General features: G+C 35.2%; 2 protein-coding genes across 3 annotated transcripts; one reads left to right on the plus strand and one right to left on the minus strand.

Moving 5' to 3' along the window:
• The first annotated feature begins 1,130 nt into the window (after positions 1 to 1,130).
• Positions 1,131 to 15,926, plus strand: frrs1a (ferric-chelate reductase 1a). 2 transcript variants are annotated; one of them, XM_056473983.1, is made up of 15 exons: positions 1,131 to 1,367; positions 1,457 to 1,596; positions 2,782 to 2,876; positions 2,972 to 3,116; positions 3,189 to 3,371; positions 6,055 to 6,153; positions 6,337 to 6,484; positions 7,590 to 7,703; positions 10,505 to 10,620; positions 10,785 to 10,871; positions 12,137 to 12,234; positions 12,310 to 12,368; positions 12,471 to 12,614; positions 12,854 to 12,915; positions 14,422 to 15,926. In XM_056473983.1, exons 1-15 carry the CDS (start codon positions 1,172 to 1,174, stop codon positions 14,512 to 14,514), a joined length of 1,779 nt encoding a protein of 592 aa, XP_056329958.1. In that variant the 5' UTR covers positions 1,131 to 1,171; the 3' UTR covers positions 14,515 to 15,926. The 2 variants fall into 2 exon arrangements, with proteins under 2 accessions (XP_056329958.1, XP_056329966.1); XM_056473991.1 differs by having other exon boundaries at positions 12,857 to 12,915.
• On the minus strand, positions 15,895 to 25,638 carry si:ch211-153l6.6 (uncharacterized). Its single transcript, XM_056473954.1, has 4 exons — positions 25,594 to 25,638; positions 17,193 to 19,254; positions 16,524 to 16,612; positions 15,895 to 16,293 (listed from the first exon to the last, which is right to left on the minus strand). Exons 2-4 carry the CDS (start codon positions 19,141 to 19,143, stop codon positions 16,198 to 16,200), a joined length of 2,136 nt encoding a protein of 711 aa, XP_056329929.1. The 5' UTR covers positions 19,144 to 19,254; positions 25,594 to 25,638; the 3' UTR covers positions 15,895 to 16,197.
• Between the last annotated feature and the right edge of the window lie 1,991 nt (positions 25,639 to 27,629).

The following is a 27,629-nucleotide window of genomic DNA, read 5'->3' on the forward strand; positions in this document are numbered from 1 at the left end:
AACATGTGTGATGGATGTGACCAAAAAAGTTAGTGAGTTTACAACATGCTTTGTTGAAATTCTGTGAATTAAACTGCACAACCCCCAAAAAACAATGCTAGTCAAAAGGATAAGAGCTGAATAGAACAAAAACAATATATTTTATTTTATTTGACGTTTTTTTGCATTTTTGAGCATCATTATGGACATGCCATATCTTCGTTATGGATGTGACAGCTCTCTGTTCTGGATGTGACAGATGTGAAACTGGCCCTTGTGTGATTTTGGTTAATTAAATAAAATTGAAAACATTTACAGACACATTTTTAAGTATTTTTAAAGCACTGTGAAATACTTGCTTACACAAAAAAAAAAAAAAACACAGAAATGGCTTTGATATTTTGGCGAAAACTTATTTTGTTTCATGGCAAGGTTGAAATTTGCATGGAGTTGCTTATACACATCGTTTTGTTTGTTGAATAATGGATGGTCTAATACAGTGTTTCTCAACCATGTTCCTGGAGGACCACCAGCTCTGCATATTATCCATGTCTCCTTAGCCAAACACACCTGATTCTGATCATCAGCTCATTAACAGGGACTGAAAAACTGTAATGGGTGTGACAAACAAAGGAGACATCCAGAACATGCAGTGGTGGTGTTCCTCCAGGAACGTGGTTGAGAAACACTGGTCTAATGTAGGCTATAGTAAAGTGTTTAGAAAATATGTGTAGGCTATATAAAGTGTACAAATATAAACCAACACCATCATCCCCCCTCCAAAACAAAACAAAACAAAACAAAACAAAACAAAACAAAACAAAACAAAACAAAACAAAACAAAACAAAACAAAACAAAACAAAAAACAATGCCATAATATATATTTTTTGCATCATCAAAGATACTTTCAGTAAACAATTTCTAAAAGAACATTTGTTATTCATGGAGTGAAAACATTATACAAATCTATAGATCCCCTTTTTTCAGTTTTGTAGAATGGAAAAGGTTTCATGAATGTTAACTTCTCTTAATATAACCATCAATGCCAGTACCTATAGTTTAAAAGAAACTATCAAATTAATCAGCTGCTAAATGTGAAAAGTATTATTAAATGCAATTTGATTTTTAGTGATCAAGGACTAATCGCCATCATTTCCAGGATCTCTCCACATCGCCTTGCCTTTTCTGAAAATGTGTTACCTGCAAACGGTTCTAGTGATCCTTGCGGCTTTAAGTTTTCCTGTTATAAACGGATACAAAAATGGAAAGGTGCAGAAAGCTTGTGAAAGCATGATGCCAGAACATCACAGCCAGCCCAACATTACAGCCAGTCCATACACACTGACTGTGAATGCCAGTAAATTCAGCCCAGGGGACAACATCAGAGGTAATTTCTTTTAATAATTTGTTACTGAAATATGGTTTTGCTACTTTTTGCCAATTGCCTTTATTTATTGATACATCATTTTTCTATAGTCACTCTCTCTGGAAGTGAGCCTTTCGAGGGCTTTTTAATTCAGGCCAGAGACGCCACTAACATTGATGGATCAGCTATTGGTTCTTTCAAATTGGTTGATCTGAAGATTTCTCAGCGTTTGACATGCAACAGAATAGAGGTGCTGTAAACACTCATATGTATTAATTGTTATGTTAATATACTATATATATACAGTGCTCAGCATAAATGATTACATCCCATTTTAAAAATGTATATTGTTTCCATTTCTTAGTGGTAATAAATATTGGTGCATTTGAACAAAACAGATTTATTAAACAGGTATATTTATTAAATGAATATTATAGTCACCAAAAATCTTTAGAAATAACAGATTTAAATTATTGATAAATATTGCAATAAAAATTACAAACTACAACATTTAAATAAATATTTAAATATATTTTTGTTTCTCTTGATTTTTGGTCTTTTTAACATTTTGATTGAATATTTTTCCATATATTTTAACTTGAGCTACTTTTTTTTGGACCGTTATTGTAAGTTCTTTATTAGATAAGCTTCAGATTTGGCTTCAGTACTGACTAATCTAATGCATATCATGCACAATATGATATTGTAAACAATCCTGTAGAATATAATAATTTAAATGAGACATTTGTGAGGGGTGTACTTATGTATGCCGAGCACTATATGTCAAAATATCAAAATATATCAAAATAAACATCAGATATAAAAAAGTTTCACCAAAATATTGGTAACACTTTACAATAAAGTTCCATTGAAATCTAATAGCTAAAACACTGTGCAAATGATGTGATTAATAAGTCGTGACAACAATTGTTTTTGTTTAATTTGAACTTAACCCAATTAAAACGTTCATTGCACTCCAAAATATGATTGAATTTTTGTTTAAAGAAATGTACCTTTATGTTTAAAACCAATTTCATGTAATATATGTTGAAATGACCATTAAAGTTAAATTTCATTTAACTGAGAAATTAGGGCAGCAACTATAATTTACAGTGCATGAATTGACAATGGGCAATATTTCTAAAGCATTTATTATTTAAAACATATTATTTCAACATTTACTAATACTGCATCAAATCAAAAGATGTATCTGTTAATAGTATATAGAAATGATATGATGCTGAGTGCAAATATTAATATTAATAAGAAAAAAATTGCCATAATTTTTATAGCGGACTGAACCGCCAACCTATCCAGAACATGTTTTACGCAGCGGATGCCCTTCTAGCCGCAACCCATCTCTGGGAAAATATTTCATAAAAATTATAAATATTAAATAATGTTTCAAAATGTCCTATTAACTTGATCTTTATAGGGTTCTGCTGTTAGTCACACAAGTGATGTCAAAAAGAACAAAATTGAGGTGATCTGGAAAGCTCCATTCAATTCTCCTCCTGCTGTTCAGTTTCTGTGAGTCTTTCAATACTGAAAACATCAAAATGTTTCACTGGAAGCACATAGTTTTTTTCAAACTAATGTCTTTTTGTGTGTATTTTCGCATCAAGCGCCACAGTTCTTGCTCACTACAAAGTTTTCTGGCTCAAACTTCGTGGTCCTGTGATAACTCATGGTGATGTGACTCCTCCTCCATCTCAGTCCACCACAGTCATGTCTACACACTCTTCCAGCACCTCTATAATACCTCAGCCAGTATGTGCCACAATACAAATTGCAAATCCCTCACAAGCTGTCATTTATTAATAAGTACCACTTTTCTTACAGTTCAGCTCAGATGGATGTGGCAGGCAGAAGTCTTGTTTCCTTGACCCTGTTGGCTGTAACCCTTCTGTGGACACAAATTGCTTCTACCTCGCTTATTCTACTACGGGGCAGACGGTTTTATTTGAGCTCAGCGGACCTGCACAGGGATACGTCTCCTTCGCTCTGTCTAGTGATAAATGGATGGTGAGCATGACAAAATGTTGAATGTCAATACAATATCCACAACTGGATTTACTCTATTATACATTATATATATATTATATAAAATAATCTGCCAATGAGTTAATCAAAATAATCTTGTTTTTTGTTTTGACGTAATATTATTTCGCTTACCACATTGGCAGATTATTTTGCTTGTTTTAAGGAAAAACTCACTTTTTTTGCCAGATTATTATTATTATTAAAACTTTACAATATTTTTTGCTTGTCTAGAAAATGCTTCTTCATTTAAGATTTTTTTTTCTTCGATTTTTGGACTAGAAACAAGACAAAAAATCTAAGAAAAACTATTTTTGTGCAGTATAATGGATTGAAAAGAGATCCCACTGCTCTGCATCATATTTGCTGACTGAAATCCAATGTTTGTTTCTTACAATTTTGGAACACTTATTCCACTTTATATAGTGTCAAGTTTGGTTTAGAACACCATGCATACTCAAAAAAGATGATGTGTACCTCAACTCTCACATATATAAGATTATTGTAAGGCATATTCTAATGAAACTGATGAAAATGCACATGACCACCAAGGGCTAGGGAACAATTGTGTTGGCAATTGACTGACAGCAAATATTCCTTATAGGCCACTTTATAATTTGAATAAATAAAAGACAAATGAAGAAAGGAGTAAACATAACCTTCTTTAACAATTTCAGCATTGATTGCACTCTCTTCAACCACATATGCTTCAAATGACTATTTTCAAATAAACAGCATATGATTACGCCAACATTATGATTATTATTATTATTATTATTATTATTATTATTATTATTATTATTATTATTCATTCATTCATTCATTCATTCATTCATTCATTTTCTATTTGGCTTAGTCCCTTTATTAAACTCACCACAGCGCAATGAACGGCCAATTTATCCAGAACATGTTTTATGCAGCAGATGCCCTTCCAGCTGCAACCCATCACTGGGAAACATCCATACACACTCATTTATAATCATACACTATGGACAATTTAACCTACTCAATTCACCTGTACCACATGTCTTTGGACTGTGAAGGAAACTGGAGCACCCAGAGGAAACCCACACGAACGCAGGGAGAACATGCAAACTCCACACAGGAACGCCAACTGACCCAGCCGAGGCTCGAACCATCTACCTTCTTGCTGTGAGGCGACAACACTACCTACTGTGCCACTGCGTTGCCCTATTATTATTATTATTATGATTATTATTATGATTATTATTATTATTATTATTATTATTATTATTATTATTATTATTATTATTATTATTATTATTATTATTATTATTATTATTATTATTATTGTAGTACATTTGAAAAATTCAAAACAATAATATTAACCGAAACGAGTATATAAGACACATCTGAGGAATCATTGGTGCCATGATCCATATAAACCCCACATGCAACGATACCAAAGCAAAGCTTGAATGCACTGTAAAACCCAACAGTCAACATTATGAAATGAAATGAGTGTAGTTAACTCAAAATTGACTGAAAGTTAATTCTACTCATTTGAAAAGAGTTTTGAACTCAGTGTTGAAGGTAATGAGTTAATAAAATACCTCTCATTACTTCATTTTAAATAGAGTAAGTTCACAGTACTCATATAGATTAGTTTTTTAACTCAAATGGTTAGTAGCAATCGGTTTCCTCAAACGGTTTGAGTTGCCTTAACTTATTGGGTGTTACAGTACTCAGTTGGTTTGAGTTCTCTTCATTTATTGGGTTTTACTGTGCTCAGATTGTGTCGTTTACTCAAATGGAGTAAGTTCACAGTACACATTAGGATTAGTTTTTGAACTTAAATGGTTTGTGGCAATAAGTTTTCACAAATGGTTTGAGTTACCATAACTTTTTGGGTTTTACAGTGTGTAGAACTGTAGAAACATGATATCAAGAAAGATTCATATTAAAATAATATTTTCTAGGATATACAATAAATACATTTAAATAATTAAAAACACAAAGGTGAGGTTTTGAGTGAAATTGAATGTTAATATACTATGTTACACACACATGATGTTAAAACAGACAAAAAGTGTCAGCAAATGACTACAGGGACAATATGATTATTCATTTATAATAATGTAAAGTTTTTGTAAATGAAATAGGAAATTGGTACTTTTGAGTGTTCTTCTGTCATTAGTCATTAATCACCCCTTAAAAAGTTCTATATTCTCTATTGTTGTGCAGTAATTATTGTGTTATTTATTGAAACAATCAGCTGTTTTCAGATAAAAAAGGCAGTTCACAACTTCTAATATGAAGTGTCAAGACAAGGGAAGGCCAACATGATGAAAAAAAAAATTTCAACGAACCATTAAAAACACCTATACTATCCTGTGCTTATTTAAATATACAAAAGAGTTAGTGATCAAACTATATATATACTATATATATATATATATATATTATTTTAAAAATTGGGTGTAACATACTGGTTTCAAAAATAGCTGCAAAAGCTCTTTTAATGTCATCAAATGACTTCTTCTTAATATGACAAAGATTTTTTTTTTTTTTTGGTATATAAACCTTTGTTTCACTTATTGACGTTTTAATGGGTGAATGACATTTAGCTTAAATTAAACCAAATCAATTTTAATGTATAAAACGGATGTATGACATTTTTAATCTTATGATTTTCATTTTTCACCAGGGTAATGATGATGTATATTTGTGTGTATATGACGAGGGTCGTGTGAGTGTGGAAGCAGCTCACACTACAGGCAGGACATATCCTAAGGTGTCATCCCAGGTAAGATAGCACTTCATATATTTGTGATGCTGATTCTTTTTCACCATTCAGTATTGCAGTATGTTGTCATAACATAATTTTAAACCCATAAAATCATTATAGTCCAACAGGATGACAGCATGTCTTACCATTATGCAGTGTCAGTTGTAAATGTAATGACCATGATGTTAACTTCCTCTGCAGTCGGTGCTGATGGATGTAGGCTGGAGAGTTTCAGATGGAGTCATTCAGTGCAAGTTCTCCAGATCCATATACACCCAACAGGACCCGGTGCGCTTCAGTTTGAACAACAGCTACTACCTCTTCATAGCACACGGCAGTGCAGAATATGGTGACTACACATTAATTACAATAAAATATTACATCTTTTAATTACATATTAATTACATATTTTTTATTTTATTTTATTTGTGTATTTTTTATTAGTTTTTTGAAAACAACTTTATGTCTAATATATCTCTCTCTCTATCCATCTTGATAGACAGACAGACAGACAGACTGACAGACAGACAGACAGACAGACAGACAGACAGACAGACAGACAGATAGACAGATAGACAGATAGATAGATAGATAGATAGATAGATAGATAGATAGATAGATAGATAGATAGATAGATAGATAGATAGATAGATAGACGGATGGACGGACGGACCGATGGACAGACAAGATAGATATATAGATAGATAGATAGATAGATAGATAGATAGATAGATAGATAGATAGATAGATAGATAGATGATAGATAGATAGATAGATAGATAGATAGATAGATAGATAGATAGATAGATAGATAGATAGATAGATAGATAGATAGATAGATAGATCGATAGATAGATAGATAGATAGATAGATAGATAGATAGATAGATAGATAGATAGATAGATAGATAGATAGATAGATAGAAGGACGGACGGACAAGAAAGATAGATAGATATAGATAAATAACACCATTGTGTAACAGAGTAGATGTAGAGTGAATGTCCTGATTTGCTTTATTTTCAATGCTACATTTACAACATAAATCATTCCTGATTGTCGGTTATCACAACCTTCAGCAATTTCCAAACGGGCTGTATTTTCTTGGAATCGGTTTATGTGTCTCTTCAGATGCAGCATTCGTGCAGCATTGTTTATGGCCTCCACACTGCCTGTTACTCAACAGATCCGGATTTCAGACCTTTACTGATTAGCATGTGTCTGCTACGTCCCGAATGTTTCCTGTAATTTATTTTATGACAGGATCACTGGGTGCACGAGGAATAGAGATAAAGTCTTAATTAAACTTTTACAAGGAAACAAGCACATTTTTTAAAACACCTTGACCAACAATTGGAGAAGTTGGAGGATTTGTTTTTATATTCCACCTTTATGGTATGATAGACCTGATGTGCAATCAGTCATCAGGTTTATTGTGGTGTTTTGTTGTGCTGCAGGTATGATCCACAGACACACGCGGCAGCCGCTGATATCGTCCCATCATCAGGTCATTACCGGCCCTCCTGAGATACTGACAGGCTCTCGTTCTCCTCTCCTCATGAAATATCATGGTACATTTTCTGCTGTCATTTTGTTTACAGCAAGAATCAAATGTTGTCTGTTCAAACTCTGCAATAGACAATTCATGATTTATCACACTAGTGTCCTTGAACAGTGTACTGAAGTTGTTGTTGATAAAGGTCTGTTAAATCATTTAATCTGCTACTATTATGCTATTTTTAAGACTGACGATTTTGGTTTCAGAGGTCTCCTACTGTAGATTTACACTTTAATTTTAGTATTATATACAGATGAAGTCAGAATTATTAAACCCGCTGAATTTTTTGTCCCCCTGTTTTTTCCCCAATTTCTGTTTAACGGAGAGATTTTTTCAACACATTTCTAAACATAATAGTTTTAATAACTCATTTCTAATAACTGATTTGTTTTATCTTTGCAATGATGACAGTAAATAATATTTTACTAGTTTTTTTAAGACACTTCTGTACACCTTAAAGTGGCATTTATAGGCTTAACTAGGTTAATAAGGTTAACTAGGCAGGTTAAGGTAATTAGGCAAGTTATTGAATATCGACGGTTTGTTCTGTAGACTATCAAAAAATATATATTGTTTAAAGGGGCTAACAATTTTGACATAAAATGGTTTTTAAAAGATTAAAAACTGCTTTTATTCTAGCCGAAATAAAACAAATAAGACTTTCTCCAGAAGAAAAAATATTATCAGACATACTGTGAAAATTTCCATGCTCTGTTAAACATCATTTGGGAAACATTTAAAAAAGAAAAAAAATTCAAAGGAGGGTTAATAATTCTGACTTCAACTCTACATTGCAGCATCAGTTTTTGTCCAAAATGTCTGAAATAGTAAAGGCAATGATTAATTGTTGATTGATCGACCAAATGCATATTAACTCATTTGAATTTCAATTTAGTGACAAGAAATCTCAAGGCAGTCCCGTAGCTGCAGCTTAATTTTAATTCAATTTGAATTTGGGCTGTCAGTAAAAATCAAATTGATTTCTTACAATAATCAAAAAATAGACGAAGTAGTAATCAAATAGGCACATTAGACAGACTTTACATATGTAACCATTCATTCAGTCTAATTGATGCCTAGTCTATCAATTTAAATTGCAAATTAAAATGCCGGCAGCTAGCTCTTTGCAACTCTCATATGAACACCTACTGAAGCTAAGCAGGGTTGCGGCCAGTCAGTACCTAGATAAGAGACCACATGGGAAAGCTAGGTTGCTGCCGGAAGGGGTGTTGGTGAGGCCAGCAGGGGGCGCTCAACTTGCTGTCTGTGTGGGTCTTAATGCCCCAATATAGTGAAGGGTACTCCATACTGCTCAGTGAGCGCCGTCTTTCGGATGAGATATTGAAAAGAGGTCCCGACTCTCTGTGGTCATTAAAAATCCCAGGATGTCCTTTGAAAAAGGGTAGGGGTTTAACCCTGGCATCCTGGCCAATTGGCCCACCAGCCTCTGTCCATCACGGTGTCCTAACCATCCCCATATCATAATTGGCTTCATCACTCGGTCTCCTTTCAACCAATTAACTGTGTGTGGTGTGCGGTCTGGTGCAATATGGCTGCCGTCACGTCATCCAGGTGGATGCTGCACACTGGTGGTGGATGAGGAGATTCTAGTGTCTAGAAAAGCGCTATATAAAAATGTAGGGATTTATTATTATTATTATTATTATTATTATTATTGGATAAGTGTTAAATGTCTATTATATGTTTACTGACAGCCCAATGTTTGCTTTGTTTTAGCCAAAATGCCTGTTTAGACATCTGTTTGATGTCTAAATGCTTGCAATATGCTTGCTTCTTTGTCCTTATATCTATATTTTTTCTGAGCGCTACATTCAGACACACATTCAGAAACAGCTACATGAAATTTAACACCTGAAAAAGCACTATTGAGGTATTCTAAATGACAAATTGGCATTTGGATAAACCACAACAAACATTAAAAATATCTTTGCTGCTTGTTCAAACTACTTATTTAAAATGAGCTGAAACAACACAATTGTTGAGGGTTTTTTTGAGAAAACTTAATTATTTCATGTTCAATCCACTTAAATTTGTTACTTTAATCAGTTTGTGTTGGGACACCATGAATGAATTGTGTGGAACCCTGCATTTTTTTACATTGCATGAATGAATTTGTGCAAATTGCTTGATAGCATCATCAAGGGGGCCTAATTGCCAGTGAGTTGGACTTGTAACCTAATGTATGCAGTTTGATTCCATCATCAATACCCAGTTGCACTGAAAAAAGATTCAAAGATGATTCCATGGATTTACAATTTTTATTTATTTTTCTACATTAAGTGGTTGTAAACAATTTATTTGGGCTTAATTTAAACAAGCAAATTAAGTTGTATTATTCATGTTTAAATTCAACCCATCTAAATAGTTTACGACAATTTTGCAGAAAAATTTGTTTTTTTTTTCAGTGCACTTGAGCGAGGCATCTAACCTTTAATTGTTCCCCGGGCGCTGGAAGCAATAGCTGCTGCTGCTGTAGATATATGCTCAGTGTGTGTGTGTGTGTGTGTGTGTGTGTGTGTGTGCGTGTGTGTGTGTGTGTGTGTGTGTGTGTGTGTGTGTGTGTGTGTGTGTGTGTGTGTGTGTATGTGTGTTTGCTCTCACTCTGTCTGTGTGTATGTGGATGGGTTAAAAGCAGAGGACCAATTTCAAGTACGGGTAAACCCATTCTTGACAAGGCCCACTACACTTACATTTATATATGTATTTACATTGTATTTACTTGTATTCAAAGTGACTTACAAATTTGAATAAAAGAAGAACTTCAAATCATTTAATTTTCTCCTTTAAATGCAGGAGCTTTAATGCTGATTGCCTGGATGCTAGCAGGAAGCACTGGGACATTAATGGCGGGTTATTTCAAACCTGACTGGCCTGAACAAACACTGTTTGGGCAGAAAATATGGTTTCAGGTATGAAGGTTTAATCTCAGCATGTTTTAAATACAGTATGCTGCTATTATAATAAAGTAATAATAATAATAATAATAATACATATATATTTTTCATTATTATGCACATTCCACGTTCCACAATTGTATATTTAAAATTAATATAAATAATTTCTCTGTTTACAGGTCCACAGAACGTTGATGTTTCTTACAGTTTTGCTCACATCTGTGGGTTTCATTGTGCCCTTTATCTACAGAGGAAAATGGAGCACAGTGAGTAAAACCTGTATTTTAATTTGCTATGAAAAATGATGGATCTTTAAAACAGTTGCAAAAAAATAAATCCTTTAAATGGCAATTTCACGCATTGCCACTAGAAGGCCTTTTTTTCCAGACCAATAGGGTATATGCCGAGTTAGTGTTATTCCAATACTGATAAACTTCCGGTGACCAGTTAATGTGTTTTTTTTTTCCATTTTATACGATTCCTTTTACAGCATCGATGTTGTAATGTAATTACAATACAATCAGTTAAATAGACTTTGGCATTCATTTAGTTGTTCAAGTGTTAAACGAGACAAAAAGTCGTTCACTCGCACGCACCTGTCAGAATCGGCAGGCTAGCACAGAAACTCCATTAAATATACTGGGGTAAAATAAATGCTCATATTATAAAGACATGGTGTGGGAAAAATTTAATTTAATGCAGTGCTTCTTGTACAATCTTAGACCCACTTAATATTGGATATCACTCAGCCAGTGGAGATCACTGATTAAAAAAAAACAGACCTTAAACACGCCGATTTTGCAATGGCATACATTTCACCAGAAGTGCTTAACCCAGGATAATGGAAAATTAAAAGTCCTATTAGCATACTTCGGCATATATTTGCTGATCAGAGAGAATGGCTGCATTCCAGTGCAATTGTTATGCCCTTTACTCTCTAACTTCCCTTTGTCCAGTTGACTCTGATGTACAGTACATCATCGATTACGTTACACAAGTGTCCACTACTGGCAAAACATCTGAATGGATTTAAATGGAATCATCTAAACCCTTGAGCGCTTGCAAATTACAATGTTGTAACATCACAATCGCATTGCATTCTGGAACATTTAGCTGCTGAATGGACGTACAAAGCCAACTTGCTCTCTTGGTCAAAATCGAGGTGTTGAGGGTGTCCATGTTAACTTGTTTGATTCACTTGACAAAGTGAAACACACTTTAAATGGTGGCGGGGATTCCCTCAAGGGAAAGCGGTTACGGCCCATGTCTAATTTTGTACTTTTATATAATAATCAATAGTTTCATTTAATATATTATATATTTTTTGTATTTTAGTGTTTGTATTAATTTTCTTTTTGTTATGTTGTGTTGCTTTAAGTGCTTTAACTTTAAGTGCCTTATCAATATTTTATTACATTTTTTAGAACTAATATTCTTTAGAACTATATTTTCCATAATTTCAACTTTTTTTCAGTTAAAGACTGAGGTTTTTATCATTTAAGTTAACAATAACATCACTGGTTCTGTTTAGAGAGCGGGTGCTCATCCATTCCTGGGATGCACTGTTATGATCCTGGCTTTCTGTCAGCCTTTAATGGCTGCATTCAGACCAGCTCCAGACTCCTCAAGGTGATGAATTTAAATGTACAACTCTGAATCGCATATCTTAAAACAACTCTTAGGATAATCATTTCATTCTTTCAGGAGGTGGATATTCAACTGGCTGCACTGGGGTGTTGGAAATGCAGCTGAAATTATTGCTGGTAAAGTTCATTTTTTAGAATATTTTGGTTTTAAAAAGCGTATAAATATTTATATTAGTAATACATTTTAAAAAATGTTGCTTTACTAAATTATGATTTCAGTGACTTCCATATTCTTGGGAATAAAGCAACAGTCTCTTTTACTGCCATATCCGTGGACCACAGGGATTCTCTCTGCTTTTGTGGTTTGGACAATTGTGTTAAAGCTGGTGTTGCAACTTCATAAGCATGGTGTTATTAGAAAAGGTTTGTATAACTCATTTTTAACACATTTAAAAGCATGTGTCTGTGTCTTATAATCAACATAATTTGTTTAACACTTAAAAGTTACTGATTCATTAGTGACAAGTTTACATCTGATTAATTTGAAACTTGAGTCACTTTCCCTTTGCCTGTAGTTGAAAAATGATAGCTAAGAATAAATATATATAAATATATTTATGAAAATAATGTAACAGTACGTTTAGTAATAGTTCCTTTTCCAGCAGGGAGTGGAGATGAAGATAGACTTCCAGTTCTCTCTGATAATGCAAAAAATGTAAACTGGGTAAGTCACACTTTGCACAAACATAAAGGTGGAGATGTTAACAAACATCAATATTAAAGGGTAAGTTCACTAAATATTTAAATTATGTTGTTTCAAACCCCTGAGGTCTTGATTCATCTTCAGAATACAAATTAAGGTATTTTAGAGAGCTCCCTCATCCTTTGTAGACAGCAATCGATCAGAGTCTTCCAGAAAAGAAGTTTGTAAAGTTCAGTGGAAAGTGCTTGTGAACGAGTCCAGTATACTGACACTGAGGGGGGAAACTATTGAATAAATTCACAGACACAGCAGTTTGGAATTCTTAAGTCTGCTTGGTCAGTCACGAGTCATAATATTCCAAGTTACTGTATGCTATTCTCAGATAACAACTGCTGAAACTAACACAGGTTCACCCGGGCACTTCAAAGCATCTTAACCATCTAAGTTCACTACGTTCTCATCCGTATGCTTGTTTATCCATATGCTTGTCTGTCATAATGCTGTTTTGACTTTTTGGTACAATCTTGTGTGTCAATAATACATACTGTAGGTTGCAGGTATGCTCCATCAGCTCTAATCAGCCGTTACATGTGTGTGTCTCACTGTTTGGCATGGTTGCCTCAAAGCAGAGTTTGTAGGTTGTCCCCGTGTCTGCATGGGTTTCCTCTAGATCAGGGATCACCAAACTTGTTCCAGGAGGTCCAGTGTCCTGCAGATTTTAGCTCCAACCCTAATCAAACACACCTGAACAAGCTAACCAAGGTCTTACTAGGTATACTTGAAACACCCAGGCAGATGTGTTTAGGCAAGTTGAAGCTAAACCCTGCAGGGTGGGTTTGCTGCAGTAAGGGCATCTGCCAGTAAAACATATCGTAACTTTAGAATTATAAGGTTCTATCTGACATTATGGAATGTTTTTTTATAAGTTGTTTATGTTTTAATACTTTTTATAAAAAAAACAAATGTTACACACATACTGTTTGCTATGGAATGCAAAAACTTTAAAGCTTAATATCTCAAAATCATTCAGAACGCAGATAGAACCTTATAAATCCATGGTGGTGATATGCCAAAGTAATTGACTGTGTATTCTGCTGCAGTGACCCCTGATAAAGCAGAGACTAAGCTGAAGGCGAGTGAGTGAACTATTAAGGCTGAGAACAATGTTTTGTGTCTACTGTAATATGTGTTGTGACAAGCAGCCATGTAAAAAGCGGAATAATTTATATCCAGGCAGTTGTTTTTGTAGAATAAAGCCCGATACAACAGCTGATAAACCTGTCAACTACCTGAATGTATTTTTAATGTTGTGTTCTAAAGATGAAAGAAGGTCTCAGGGGTTTAAATGACACATGGGTGAGTAATTAATAACATACTTTTAATTTTTGGGTGAATTTACCCTTTAACATTGAAAGCAAAACAAATTAGTTTAATTAGAAATCAACAAAGATCTCACCATCACACTATAAAACTCAAAAAGAACTTAATGTTCTTTCTAACCAAATGCCATTCTTTCTGCTTCCACAGGATACTATGTTTAGATTGTCTGTTCTTGCTGTTTTTGTGCTTGGAAACTCAGCATTCTGTATCTCACTGCTCGCCGCCATCAGGAACATATAGCCAAGGAATGAATCATATGGCAGCTTTTCTGGACATAAATTGGGACGAGAGCTTAGATTTATTCATACAGAGATACAGTTAAATATTAATATCTTTTCATTTTATTGAATTTTAAGGTTTGAACAATAAATTTTTTGCATTGAAAACATCCTGCAAGGAAGAAACGTTTCTATTAAGATGCAAGATGCAAACTCACATCTATTTTAAATGATTACTTTCACACAAGAATAAATGTTCACAATATATGTAGGCAATCAAAACATAAAATATTTAAAAGACTCACGATGTAATAATGGTACAGAAGACAGCTACTTGTAAAACCTCTGGAAGCTACATTCATAATATACTCTGTTACACACTCAAAGCAATGGCTTTCTCTGGTCTTAAAGGGTTAGTTCACCCAAAAATGACATTTACCTCATCATTTATTCTCCCTCGTGTGGTTTCAAACCGTTATGAGTTTCTTTCTTCTGTTAAACATGAAAGAAGATATTTTGATGAATGCTGGTTGCTGGCACCTATCAACTTCCATGGTAGGAAAAACAATTACTATGGAAGCCAATGGGTGCCAGCCACCAACATGTTTTAAAATATCTTATTTCGTCAACAGAAGAAAGAAAGTCAAATAGGTTTTGAACAAGTGAAGTGTGGGTAAATGATGTCAGAATAATATACAGTTGAAGTCAGAATTATTAGCCCCCTTGAATTATTCGCTCCTGTTTATTTTTTTCCCCAAATTCTGTTTAACGGAGAGCAGATTTTTTTCAACACATATCTAAATATAATAGTTTTAATAACTCATTTCTAATAACTGATTTATTTTATCTTTGTCATGGTGACAGTAACTAATATTTTACTGGATATTTTTCAAGACACTTCTATACAGCTTAAAAAGAAAAATTTAAAGGCTTAACTAGGCAGGTTAGGGTAATTAGGCAAGTTATTGTGTAACGATGATTTGCTCTGTAGACTATCAAAAAATATATATATATATGTATTGCTTAAAGGGGCTAATAATATTGACCTTAAAATGTTTTTAAAAAAATTAAAAACTGCTTTTATTCTAGCCAAAATAAAACAAATAACACTTTTTCCAGAAGAAAAAAATATTATCAGACGTACTGTGAAAATTGTACTTGCTCTGTTAAACATCATTTGGGAAATATTTAAAACAAACAAAAAAAAATGCAAAGGGTGGCTAATAATTCTGACTTCAGCTGTATATATATTTTTGGGTGAAATATCCCTTTGAATTGCACTTTTGATCAGGTTAAAACAAATTTAAATGTCATTTTTAAAGTGACAAAATATCTTTTAAACAAGGAACTGATTTGTTAATCTAAAACTCAAAATATTTTTGTTAATGGTGTATGTAATGTAAAATTCAAATAATAAATACATTTCTCAGTGTTTGTCATGATTTTTTGTACACAGTGCAATTTAGCAATATATTATTGTATACATTTTTCGTCTGCAATAATATAAAAATGTACCCAGGATTCAATATTTGCAGCCAAAATATTTTTAAAAAGATATTACATCATGTGTGAATATTTTTATACTCACCTATTATATAGTTCCAGATCGGTATTAACTTTTTACCTTAAAACTATTTGTACATGCTTATACTGGATATAATGGAAACTGGATTTGTGCTTTGATGCTTCATTTATTTCAAATTGCTCAGTCTTGTTCCTGATGATTAGCAAAGATTCCAGCCTCCCACCTCTGGGCCAGGGCACTTTTTCGTCTGACTCGATGGTAAGGTGCTTCAGGGAACTAAAGGAAAAAGCTTCACCTGTAAAACTGCATGCAGTTTCCAGTTTCAAGGTGAAATGGGTACAGAACGATGAGATGTCAAAGACATGTGAATGAAAAACAGAAAAGTGCATTGCAATGGAACAGTTATACATGATACATGAGAGGACAAACAGAAAAGTATGCACATTTTTACAAAAAAAAAATCTGTATATTTGAGTCACTGCAAACTTAAATGTAAAATAATGTACCTTCTGGTCACAGGACATAGCAGAGCGATCCATTTTGCGTGTCTTCGATGGAGATGAGGGGGATGACTTAGATTTTATTGCTACGTCTCCTGTAAAATGTCCAAATAAAAGAAAGGACATATATGAATTACCTGACATCAGTGAATATTTTACTGCAGAAATATCCAGGCCTGCTCCTGAGTAGATACCATCCTGAAGATTTCCACTCCAAACGCAATTAAAAATGCCTAAACTAATTCATACACTCTTAACCCAAATAGCTATCTTTACTAGGAAAGGCAAAAATTTGACACAACATGAAACTAAAGAGCCCTAGATGAATTAACATAGAACTACACAAAACTTTAAGCTATGTTAATTTTACTAGGGCTGAATTAACATATAATTCAAGTTAAGGGTAAGTAAACAATGACTACATTTTCACCCAAAAATGTAAATTCTGTCAGAATTTACTGACCCTACACTTAGAAAGATTTGGAACCACTTGAGGGTGAGTAAATAGAGAGTAAATGTTATTTTTTTGGGGAACTAACTCTTTAAGTAAACACTCTATACGAGTGTAGTTACTTGATAAATAGCTATGACTGAGGAGATCTGGAACCGAAGTCTACATGACTGGAACTCTCAGGAGTGGGGTTGGAGACCCTGCTTTAGTAGTTTACATGTTACCTGATCTCTCATAAGTGAAATTCTGCAGTTGGCTGGGGGACACAAGCACTGTGTCGTATCTCTCCTTTACATATAGCTGTGCTCTCTGCCTTCTAAGCTCCTCTTCTCTTTGCTTGACTAACTTGATCTCCTGATCCACCAGAGACTGGGTGCTGTGGGAGCGCAGTTTGAAGAAAGGATTGTTTTGAAACGTGCTTTCTTGAGTCTCCTGGCATGCAGTGCTTAGGCAGAATTCAGAGGCACTTCGAATGATGAGATTGGACGTCTCAAGGATGATGACGTTGTTCATGTCTGATGGCCATTCTTGGAAGCTACTTGTTTTTGGAGAGAGCAGCCCACCCTTCCCTTTTTTCTGTTGGCTGGTGGGGTACGAATCCGGTTCTAGTATAATGACGTTGTTGGCAGTCATTTCATGGTATGTGGGACTTTTTCCAGAGGAGGCGGTGATTGACAAACTTGGAGTTCTTGCACCAGGAGACCTCTGAGACCTGCACCTGTCCTCCGGTGTGTCAAACATCCGTCCTCTCTCTCCAGGCTCTGATCTGCTGTGGTGAAGAACAGCAGGCCGAGGTTTACCTTGCATAGGGTCACCAGAAGACATCTTTGCCATTGCTCTCTCTCGTCTGAAATTCTCCTCTCGTTCAAGAGCTTCACGGATCTCCCGCTCCACTGGAGTCTCCGGCTCATCATAAGGGGACCTGTAGCTTGTGTCATCTAGACCAGAGTCCTCTGAACAGGGGCTGAACTGAGTGTATTGGTAATCCCCAAGGCTAAGGCTTTCTATGTCAGGGTCTCTTCGGGGGCGATCGATGTTGCGGACAGGAGTGTACATGAAGCTGTGTCCACCCTGGCAAGATCCCGGCTTAACCATTGGCCGGTGCACCAGACCCTTCGTTTGCTCTTCCATCTCCTGCCATTGCTTGCGAGTCACCCTGAAATCCAAATGCTCTGTGCTAACATTCTCGCTCTTCATTTCCTGAATCACGCAGAAGTCTTGTGGCAACTTCTTGTCGAGTTCTGAAGTTGAGCAGGATAAACGCTGCAGGCTGTGCTTGGTAGTTTTAGCACGCTCTTCTTCATCTTCCGCAATCTTGGTTAAGCTGCAGTAATGGACAGTAGACTCCAAAGAAATATCTTGCAACTCACATTCGGTGGGACAGTCTGGTTGTTCTAGAATCTCAGTTTCATTAATGCTTAAAGCCAAAGTTTCATCTTCAGCATTGCTGTCAATCCCTTCATTGTCTTCTTGTGTTGCTTGGTCTTCCAGGTTTATCTCTGCTTCATCCATGCCCAAGAGATCATCGTTATTTTCAGCCTTATCCTTGTCGACAGCTGGTGGAACTATAGACCTCCATGGCTCCTCTGCATCACTATCTGATGAAATGATGGCCATCTCCACAACCAGACATTCACTTAGGTTGTCTTGATCCATATCTGGGCAAGATTCATTGGGGACTTCAGAAATCTCCAGCCCATTAATTTGCTGCTCCAGCTCAGGTTCTTCTTGTGGCTCCACCTTCTCCTCTGGTACTTCCTGTTCTTTCTCTTGGGCTTCATAAGTGTTGTTGATTTCCATTTCTTCTTCTGGTTGGTCATTCATCTGGGGGTCTTCATGAGACGCTAAAGTCAAAGATTCTATGTCATTTGATGCTTCTTTTTCGTTGACCTTAAGCATAAGACCTTCTTGAGAGTCTTTGCTCCCATCAGATTCACCTGAGCTGTCACATTCATTGCTTATGGCTTTGTTTTCTTGCTCATCCAGATTTTCATTTTCTTGCCCATCCAGGTCTTCGTGGGTGTTGCTCTGTCTGGTATCCAGGCACTCTGAGAAATATGCGACAAAACAATCATTCACATCCTCTGTGAATTGACATGTCTGGTCCTCTGTACACCCAGGATCCATTTTACAGTCTGTTAGATCAGCCATTTCTGAAAGCTGGTTGGTCTCCATGGTGACTGCTTCAGAGAGGTATTCCTGCTCTTTTTGTTGCTGATTTACAGAAGTCTCTTTGCCTTCATTTAATTCAATTCCATATGACCTTCCCACACCAGCTGTGGCTCTCTATTGAAGTCACAATGGAGGAAAGAAAGTTTGTTTAGAATTAAAGAAACACCAAGCTTATAAAGATGAATGACAAATGCCAAACTATTTTTCTCTTTGTTAAGTATTTTGCCATTAATATAGACATTTCACTAGAAGATCCAGCCTTGTTTTTTTTCTTTTTAGCAGAAATGCACAATGTCACTTTAGTTCATGAAGTTGGTCTGGAATTCAAGCCGTGAGGTATAAGTGAGTGGATTTCTTTGATATGAAATAACTATGGGAACTGGTTTCTAACAGAGCAAGTCATTTCAAAATGGGATGAAAAGGTTTTAGAGTTGTCTCTCATAAAACCTGAGTTGCAAAATCTGAGGTTTCCAAATTCTGTTACAAATTTACCACTTGGTTACCTCAAATCTAAAACAGGGGATGAGTTCATTGAGCTGGATAAATAAGGGAGACACATCAACATCCCACATGCTACTGGGAAAATTGAAGAGTTTGAAAGTCTCTTCTCTAATATGCGAGTAAGTTTTCACCACAAAAATGAATAACAACAATTTCAAAGGCTGCATTTACACTGCAGATCTTGATGGTCAATTCCAATTTTGTGACTGTATCCGTTTTTTTGACGACCCACTTACATTATCTATCACTGCACATGGCAAAGATGCAATGACCAGGGAAAAAAAAGAGTGGGCGCTGACTGACAGCTGATAATAAAAGGGCACTTTTTTTCTCCATTCCTGTATTTAATCTGTTCGCAGGGTTTAATTTTAAAAATTCTTTTTGACAAGTTGTTTTATTACCCAGCAGACACACAACATCATAAGGCGTTAATATCAGGTTAGATTTAGATCATGATGTCAGGTGACCAAAATTCAATGTCTAGCCAGTGTCTAAGGACAACTTTTTTTTGATGTCCAATAACAAGGTCAAATTGCGGTGATATTTGGTTGATTTTAGGTTGTGTTGGAAAGTGACAAAAATCCAATGTTTGATAGATGTCATAGTGGTAGCGTCCACACAACGTCAAGGTGTAACATGGTTAGACATTGATATTTGGTTGATTTTGATTGGACATTGACTTCGGCCTGATGCTGGATTATGACATCAACTAGATTTTTATTTGCAAACAAAATCCAACGTCCCTACGACATTAGGGTACGATTGGGTACAACGTCAATATGATGTCATGTTGATGTCCTGTGCCTGCAGGTTACAGTTATGACAGAAAAGTTCTCATTTGGCCATCTTCTTTTAATCTTCGGTTTTTTAAATCAGTAGGCATCTTAATGTCATTTTCATGGCATGATTTACTTATCTGATGTATGCAACAGTTTTAGTTTAGCCTATCTCTCTCTCTCTCTCTCTCTCTCTTTCTTGTTAACATGCTTAAATACGTGTGCTACATGACAATATAAAAGTTTTTTTATCCTAATATATGAGATTAAGGATTTGGGGCTGCTGATGTCTGTTCCGAAATGAAAGCATCAGAGTTGACTTCATTCACTAGGGTTTATAATGACACGCAACTTGCATTGACAGGTGAATATCCGATACCTGCTAACACTGCAAACATGAGGACACAGATCGGATTCATATCTGATAAATTTCCACATATGAACAAGACCTGAATCTGATTTGAGTAAATCGGAATCCATGGCATTGTTTTTTGCTTACACGTACATGGGCCATATCTGATCTTTAAATGTCAGTATCACTTTTTAAAAGAAACACCACATGCTTGCACAATCACAAATCCACAGTCCAACATCATTGTTTAAGATTTCAACTTAGAATGCCTACAGGCTAAACACTAAATATGCAAGCATTTGATATCACTCTTTAAATAAAATAAAATAATGTTTTTGTAATGCAAACTGGGTTATTAATGACAGTTTTCAAAACCTTGCACTTTGTGACCATTTTGTAAGGTTTGCATTTTCATGCCCCTAAAATATTGTCATGCAAATAAAAACCCAAAACCCTTTTTTTCTGTTTTAGTTGAAAATTTTGTCATGTAAATTGCCCCTATAGAGGAACACCTCTGAGAAAGTAGGTCTATATAAAAATAGTGCCCAACCATTTCTCTGTGTTTCGCTGTTTATATCTTTAAATAAATAATTATTTAGGCCTATTTACTTATTAATTTATTATTTATGTACAGTAATTGAGACATAAAATGAGATAGTAAAATATAATCAACAATGAAAATGTAAATGCAAACTGTAAATGAAAACGTAAACGAAAAAGCTTATTTATTGACTGTCTTATTGACTGACCTATTACTTTAAAATAACACTGTACATCTCTCTATATTTAGGCTAAATCACTGTTTTATTTATTTATTTATTTATTTATTTATTTATTTATGCCTACTTATTTGTATGTATGTTTGTACTTTTGTTTTAGCTGTCATCAAATTGCAGTCATACCTAAAAACACGTTCTTACTCTGTTAGAGCGGCGCCGGTACAAGTCACGGTGGTAATGCTCCTTTAAAAGTGTCACCCACTGTTTGTATTTATTTATTGAAAGTACAATCAGTGTAACTACGGTAACAATGATAATGTCACATTCCTGTTTCCTAATTTATTACTATATTTATTTGTCATACCCCTTCTCTGTGCTGATAAAATTGCCATGATACTGGGCTAGTCATAATTTATTGGCAAGATCTGATTTCAGAAGGTCTGTTTTGCTATTTTTTTTCACTGAAAAGTAGTCGTTGCCTGGCAACATGCTCTATTCGAGGAGGCTGTGCTGTTTCTAATACAGTATGAGCCAACACTGCTCCACAGTCAGCAACAGCCTCATCAAAGCACCATGCAGGTTTATTAGGGCTATCAGCCTGAGTTTATCTTGTAACATACAGAGAGAAACAAATCTATTGCAAATATCGAACGAATAGGATGTTCTTTTATGCATGCCCGCTGGTGCTGTGACCGCCATTAACCCCGGAGCCACCCTGCCCATTTTTAGAAAATACATTTCTGATGTCAAAACATCATCATGCCCACTTTGCCAGAGGTGGAATTCTGCAGATACCAAAAATGATGTCATCAGAAGTTATCCAATAGTGTTGCGTTAAAGTGATAGTTCATCCAAACATGAAGATGTTTGAAGGACTAACAACCTAAATCACCATTCACTTGTTTCCATTCATCAAAAGTGAATAATGACTGAATGACAAATATCTCCTTGTTTTCAACAGAATCTAACATGGATTTTCTGCTTGAGGTGGTCCCTTTAAATCAAATTCTTTCAAATATACTGTAATAAATGGCTAATTTAGCAGACTTGATAAGTAAAATTATATTATTAATATTATTATTTATGATAATTATATTATATGTTGTATATATGCAGATTAAGAATGTATACCAATCAGTTATGAAGTAAGACAATGCAGCTTCATAACTCTTTTTAGACACCGGACACTCTGCAAAACACGACAGCACAAACGCATCACACCGAATTCCTTCATCATTCCCTCTTTATTCGTGCCTTGCGCATGCAGATTCTCGCCAAAGCAGATACGGATGCAACAGATGCATAATTATTTTTGATACATACCAGCAGCTTTAAAAAGAGGAGCCAAACGGATATCATCTCCAATCTACCGCAATACGCACATGCCTGAATTAGATGCACAAATAACGAGAGTAACCAAATGGCGACGCGTCGCGAGTAATTCATATGGTTGAACTCGACGAGGGAAAATCAAGACAGATTCCTGATCAGACCTATCGATCCGCCAGCAATTGTCAAAGGTGAAATAGAGCGGATAGAACAGATATTGACAGAAACCAATGCAACTGAATGCCTGCCCTGCCAGCACTGGTTTCACTGAGCTCCAGCGCAGCTCTGTCCCTCTGGGCGCCCACTCTTCTCTACCAAATATCGAGCGCTTGGTTTTGCCCACGCAATTTTGAACATGCAGTCCATATTTTGACCAAGGTCATTCTTGATGTGCGACAGTAATCTTATAATTACAGCTCTGGAAAAAAATCAACGCACTTCAAAGTTATTTCACTTCTTATGTTTTAATTGTTTGATTTTATTAACTACTTAAACTATATATATATATATATATATATATATATATATATATATATATATATATATATATATATATATATATATATATACGCACACACAATATTGTGTGTGTGTTTGTGTGTCTAGTCTACTAAATTCTATAAAGATTTGCAAGACACATATTTCAGTTACAAAAATACATTATCATACAATGCATAACATTATCTACATTATGGTGAACTCTGTTACATTTGTAATTAAATGTCATGACAATCTTTAAACATGTGACATTGATTACGATTTAATTTCCTCTAGAAGGCATTGATGCAAGTCAGCATTCTTTCTCAATAATTTGTACAAAATGCTTACGATACATCAGATTAATTAAACTATGTTAACTCTGTTATTGTGAAATATCAGTGAATTTCAAATTCAATTTTAAAACAATAATAGGATCAAAATACATAAAACTTTTAGTTTTATACATGCCATGGGGTATCTGGTTTGAGGTCAGCTGGTTTGAGGTTAGCTAAAGCACAAAATAATTGAAGATATCAACTCTGTTAAGGTTTTAACAAAAATACAATAAGTAACATTATTAATGGATTCAGTTCACTGTAAATTATACATTTGAAGAGTTCAGATGCAAAAACTCTAAATGCCATCTGAAATTTTCTCAGCCTCCTATCAGAAATAAAGGTAAGCGAGCTGTCACTGGGGTGGTACCTTTTCATATTAATACCCCAAGGGTACATATTAGTACCTAAAAAGTACAAAAGTGTTCCTCTTAAAATTTTTAGGTACTAATATATACTTTTGAGGTACCAATATGGACCCTTTACGTACAAATGTGTACCTTTTGAAAAGGTACCACCCCAGTGACAGCTCGCATACCTTTATTTCTGAGAGTGTATGTTTATGTTCAAGTCTTTCTCTTTAAAGGCAATGAAAAGAACTAATTAAAGTAAAATTTCTGAGCCTACACACAAGAGTCTGAGAAAAATGCTAACTTTAGAAGAAAATATCAAACGGCATTTAAAGGTTTTTGCATCTAAACTCTTCATTTGTTGTATGTCTTTTCAATTTAAGAACAGATATGGAAAATGCTTGACATGTATTCTAGAATTGGTCATATACAGTATATATAAACAATTAACATATAGGCATAATGGATATCCACACAGCAGTTATCACACAGTAACAGGATGGTTTGTACTCCAATAAAAAGAGAAGGAGTTTTAGTCAACATCAATGGTTCATTTAACAAAAACAACTGGTTGGATGTACATTTTGTGGTTGCTTCCAACATAATTGGATGCAAAATATTAATTTGAGTCTAAATCTTTTAGCATTTCATTGAATGTAAGGCTTCCATAAATAAACTGGTGTGCGTGTGTGTGTTTCCTGAGGGTTATAAATCCTGAGAGTTTATTTGCTCTGAAGAATCTTTGCTGGCATTGACAAACCAGAAATGATTTTACACAGAGAAGTTAGTAATGATGTTTAGTGGTTACTTTTTTTTTCTCTCACCCTCCGCTGAGACTCTAAGCCTGATCAGTCTTCATGTGTATCATCATCATGTTTTCTTTTTCCATGAATAACCCAGAATTCAGTATTACTCACCTTCCACATCTGTTCTGCTGCAATGATGTCAGATTCAACCTTTATTCACTGAATAATTTCCCCATCTAACTAAACTTACAGCGCAAATGCCTTCATCATGAAATCTGCAAGGCTTAAAGATGGCAGTGACACAACATTCTATTGACTGCCATCCATAAAATGCAAACTTTTCCCATCTGGGATGATCTGATTGCAAAACTGACAAATGTAAACATCTTTGGATGTTCATAAGCTCCTTTTTCTCTGTCTTCCCAGTTTAAATCCGCTTGCTGACTAACATAGTAAAAAACAACACCAACTGTAAGTTTGATGAAGGATATTCCGGCTGTTTACTGCCTGTGTGTGTTTTTTTTCTCTCTCTCTTTTTCCCCCATCCTCTGTGTTTGTCACTTCCATCCCACACGCTTGACGGAAAAGCAGCACGAGTATCCTACACTCCAACAAACTGAAAAGCTAACACAAAAATTGCATAATCTATCCCTTTCTCTCATAATCATCATCTGCTTTCATGAACATCCCACTACAATACACTAAAAAAGTGGCTAAGGATGTAAATCTGACCCCTTTTTAAACTCTGTTAAAAGACGCTGGTGCACAATGATTCATCTCTCCATCCCCAAACTGACAGATGTCAGACAGTATAGTATGTTATTCAACAGACATCAATAGAAAAGTTGAGAATGTGAATACTCACTGTGAGTGCTGGAGCTGCTTTAACACCGGAGGTCTCGTTTCTTCCTGTGCATGTATGTGTGTGTGTATGTGTGTGTTAGTGTGTGAATGTGTGTGTGACAGAAGCTCTGATTGAATGCGTGGGATTCGACCAATGGCAGCACAGTAACTCCACTGACAGACATGACAAGCTCTCTCATACACACGGGCACATATAGAAGAACATGTCTAAAAATATACATTTGCACAGAATTTTCATGGCCCTGACAAAAACAAAAAACAAAGCTCGCATCAGACTTCTGCTATCAGACAGTTTGCTGTAAGTCGTCGGTGCACTGAATCAAATACAGAGGCTTAAGTGTATTAAGGGATCAGCTTTAATCTGATTTTTTACATAACCCTACTATCGCTTTCACAAAACTACAGTGATGAAATAATAAAAACATAATTTTTTGTCTAGTTTCTGTTAGTTTTGTCTATTTCTTAAATAGTACAGCCAAATTATAAAATTATTTGGTTAAAAATCTTATATAGTCACCCTAATGTTGCTAACAATATGAATGATTTTTTTAAATACAATTTTTTTTGCAGATTGTCCAAAGATGCACTTTTATACTATGGAGATTAAAAATAAAAATAGAGAACAACCTATAATATCCTAAACGTCAAGGTCATTGCTTTGTCTGGTTTGAATTTCTCTTAACAGGCCTGAAATACCCAGCAAAGAATTCTGGCCCAGATTTGGCAAAAAGCTGACACAGCAGGTGCTCCTCCAGCACTGGCATACAGCATGTGAGCCAAACATGGCCTGGATTGCACACACGACTTGGGCCAGATATCAAATGTAGTATTTGGACCAGATGTTAAAAATTTATATGTGGGCCACGTAAGTTTGGCCTATCATGACCCACTTTTAAAATACATTTCAATTATTTTTGAGTAAAGAAAAAATTCTACCAATCGGGTCGCTTTGAGAAAAAGCACACTCATAGCAAATTGATTGCAGTTGTGACACACCAACATATCTGACCCAGTTCAGACCAAGTTATGGGTTGCTACCTTAGCTAAGACTTGGCCCAGATATGGTCCATGTTTGGCCCTTGTATGGAAGCCAGACTTTGTCCAATCATGTATCGTAATTCACTGCGGCAAATGGGCCAAGCAAAAGCTGATCAGTGTGGGCCCGATCTGGGACAGAGAGATTTTGTGGGTAGCTATTTTTAAGCATATACAACCTGACAAAAGTCTTGTCGCCTATCCAAGTTTTAGGAACAACAATTAATAATAACTTGACTTCTAGTTGATCATTTAGTATCAGAAGTGGCTCATATGAAAAGCAAAGGCCTCTAGATTACACTTATTTTACCAAAATAATATATGATCATGCCTTGATTTTTAATTATTTAATTAGGGCAGCAGGGTCTGGCTTTGCTTAGACAAAAGTCTTGTCATTTAACAGAAATAACGTACAGTATAGAATATAAAGTCATATAAATATAAATACAAATTTATAATATATAAAAATATAAATATGGTGCAGTGGAAACAGAATGAATATTCTGTATGACTCGCATGAGCTGGGAGGACTGCATCCATACATCTCTGCATTGACTCAAAAAATGTATTAATAAAGTCATCTGGAATGGCAAAGAAAGCGTTCTTGCAGGACTCCCACGGTTCATCAAGAATCTTTGGATTCATCTTCAATGCTTCCTCCATATTACCACAGATATGCTCAATAATGTTCATGTCTGATGACTGGGCTGGCCAATCCTGGAGCACCTTGGCCTTCTTTGCTTTCAGGAACTTTAATGTGGAGGTTGAAGTATGAGAAGGAGCGCTATCCTGCTGAAGAATCTGCCCTCTCCTGTGGTTTGTAATGTAATGGGCAACACAAACGTCTTGATACCTCAGGATGTTGATGTTTAGACTTAAGAAACAGCTTGGTGCTGGTGTGTAATGTATTGCACCTGCTGCAGCCATGGTATGGCAGCAATTTTTGGACTTTGAACAAATAATTAACTTATTACATATAATTGTGACTTTAGCTGAATATTT

Source organism: Danio aesculapii, chromosome 2, assembly GCF_903798145.1.
Source record: "Danio aesculapii chromosome 2, fDanAes4.1, whole genome shotgun sequence".
In the NCBI taxonomy this organism is placed as follows: domain Eukaryota; kingdom Metazoa; phylum Chordata; class Actinopteri; order Cypriniformes; family Danionidae; genus Danio; species Danio aesculapii.

What these genes read in the sequence shown, in the direction of transcription:
- frrs1a (XM_056473983.1), top strand. Translation starts at nt 1,172, where the DNA reads ATGTGTTACCTGCAAACGGTTCTAGTGATCCTTGCGGCTTTAAGTTTT. An exon ending in TGACATGCAACAGAATAGAG is followed by an intron (nt 1,597 to 2,781) that starts GTGCTGTAAACA and finishes TGATCTTTATAG; the next exon opens with GGTTCTGCTGTTAGTCACAC. An exon ending in ACAGAGGAAAATGGAGCACA is followed by an intron (nt 10,872 to 12,136) that starts GTGAGTAAAACC and finishes GGTTCTGTTTAG; the next exon opens with AGAGCGGGTGCTCATCCATT.
- si:ch211-153l6.6 (XM_056473954.1), bottom strand. Translation starts at nt 19,143, where the DNA reads ATGGAGACCAACCAGCTTTCAGAAATGGCTGATCTAACAGACTGTAAA. An exon ending in TTTCACTTATGAGAGATCAG is followed by an intron (nt 16,613 to 17,192) that starts GTAACATGTAAA and finishes GACATTTTACAG; the next exon opens with GAGACGTAGCAATAAAATCT. An exon ending in CTATGTCCTGTGACCAGAAG is followed by an intron (nt 16,294 to 16,523) that starts GTACATTATTTT and finishes TTTTTCCTTTAG; the next exon opens with TTCCCTGAAGCACCTTACCA.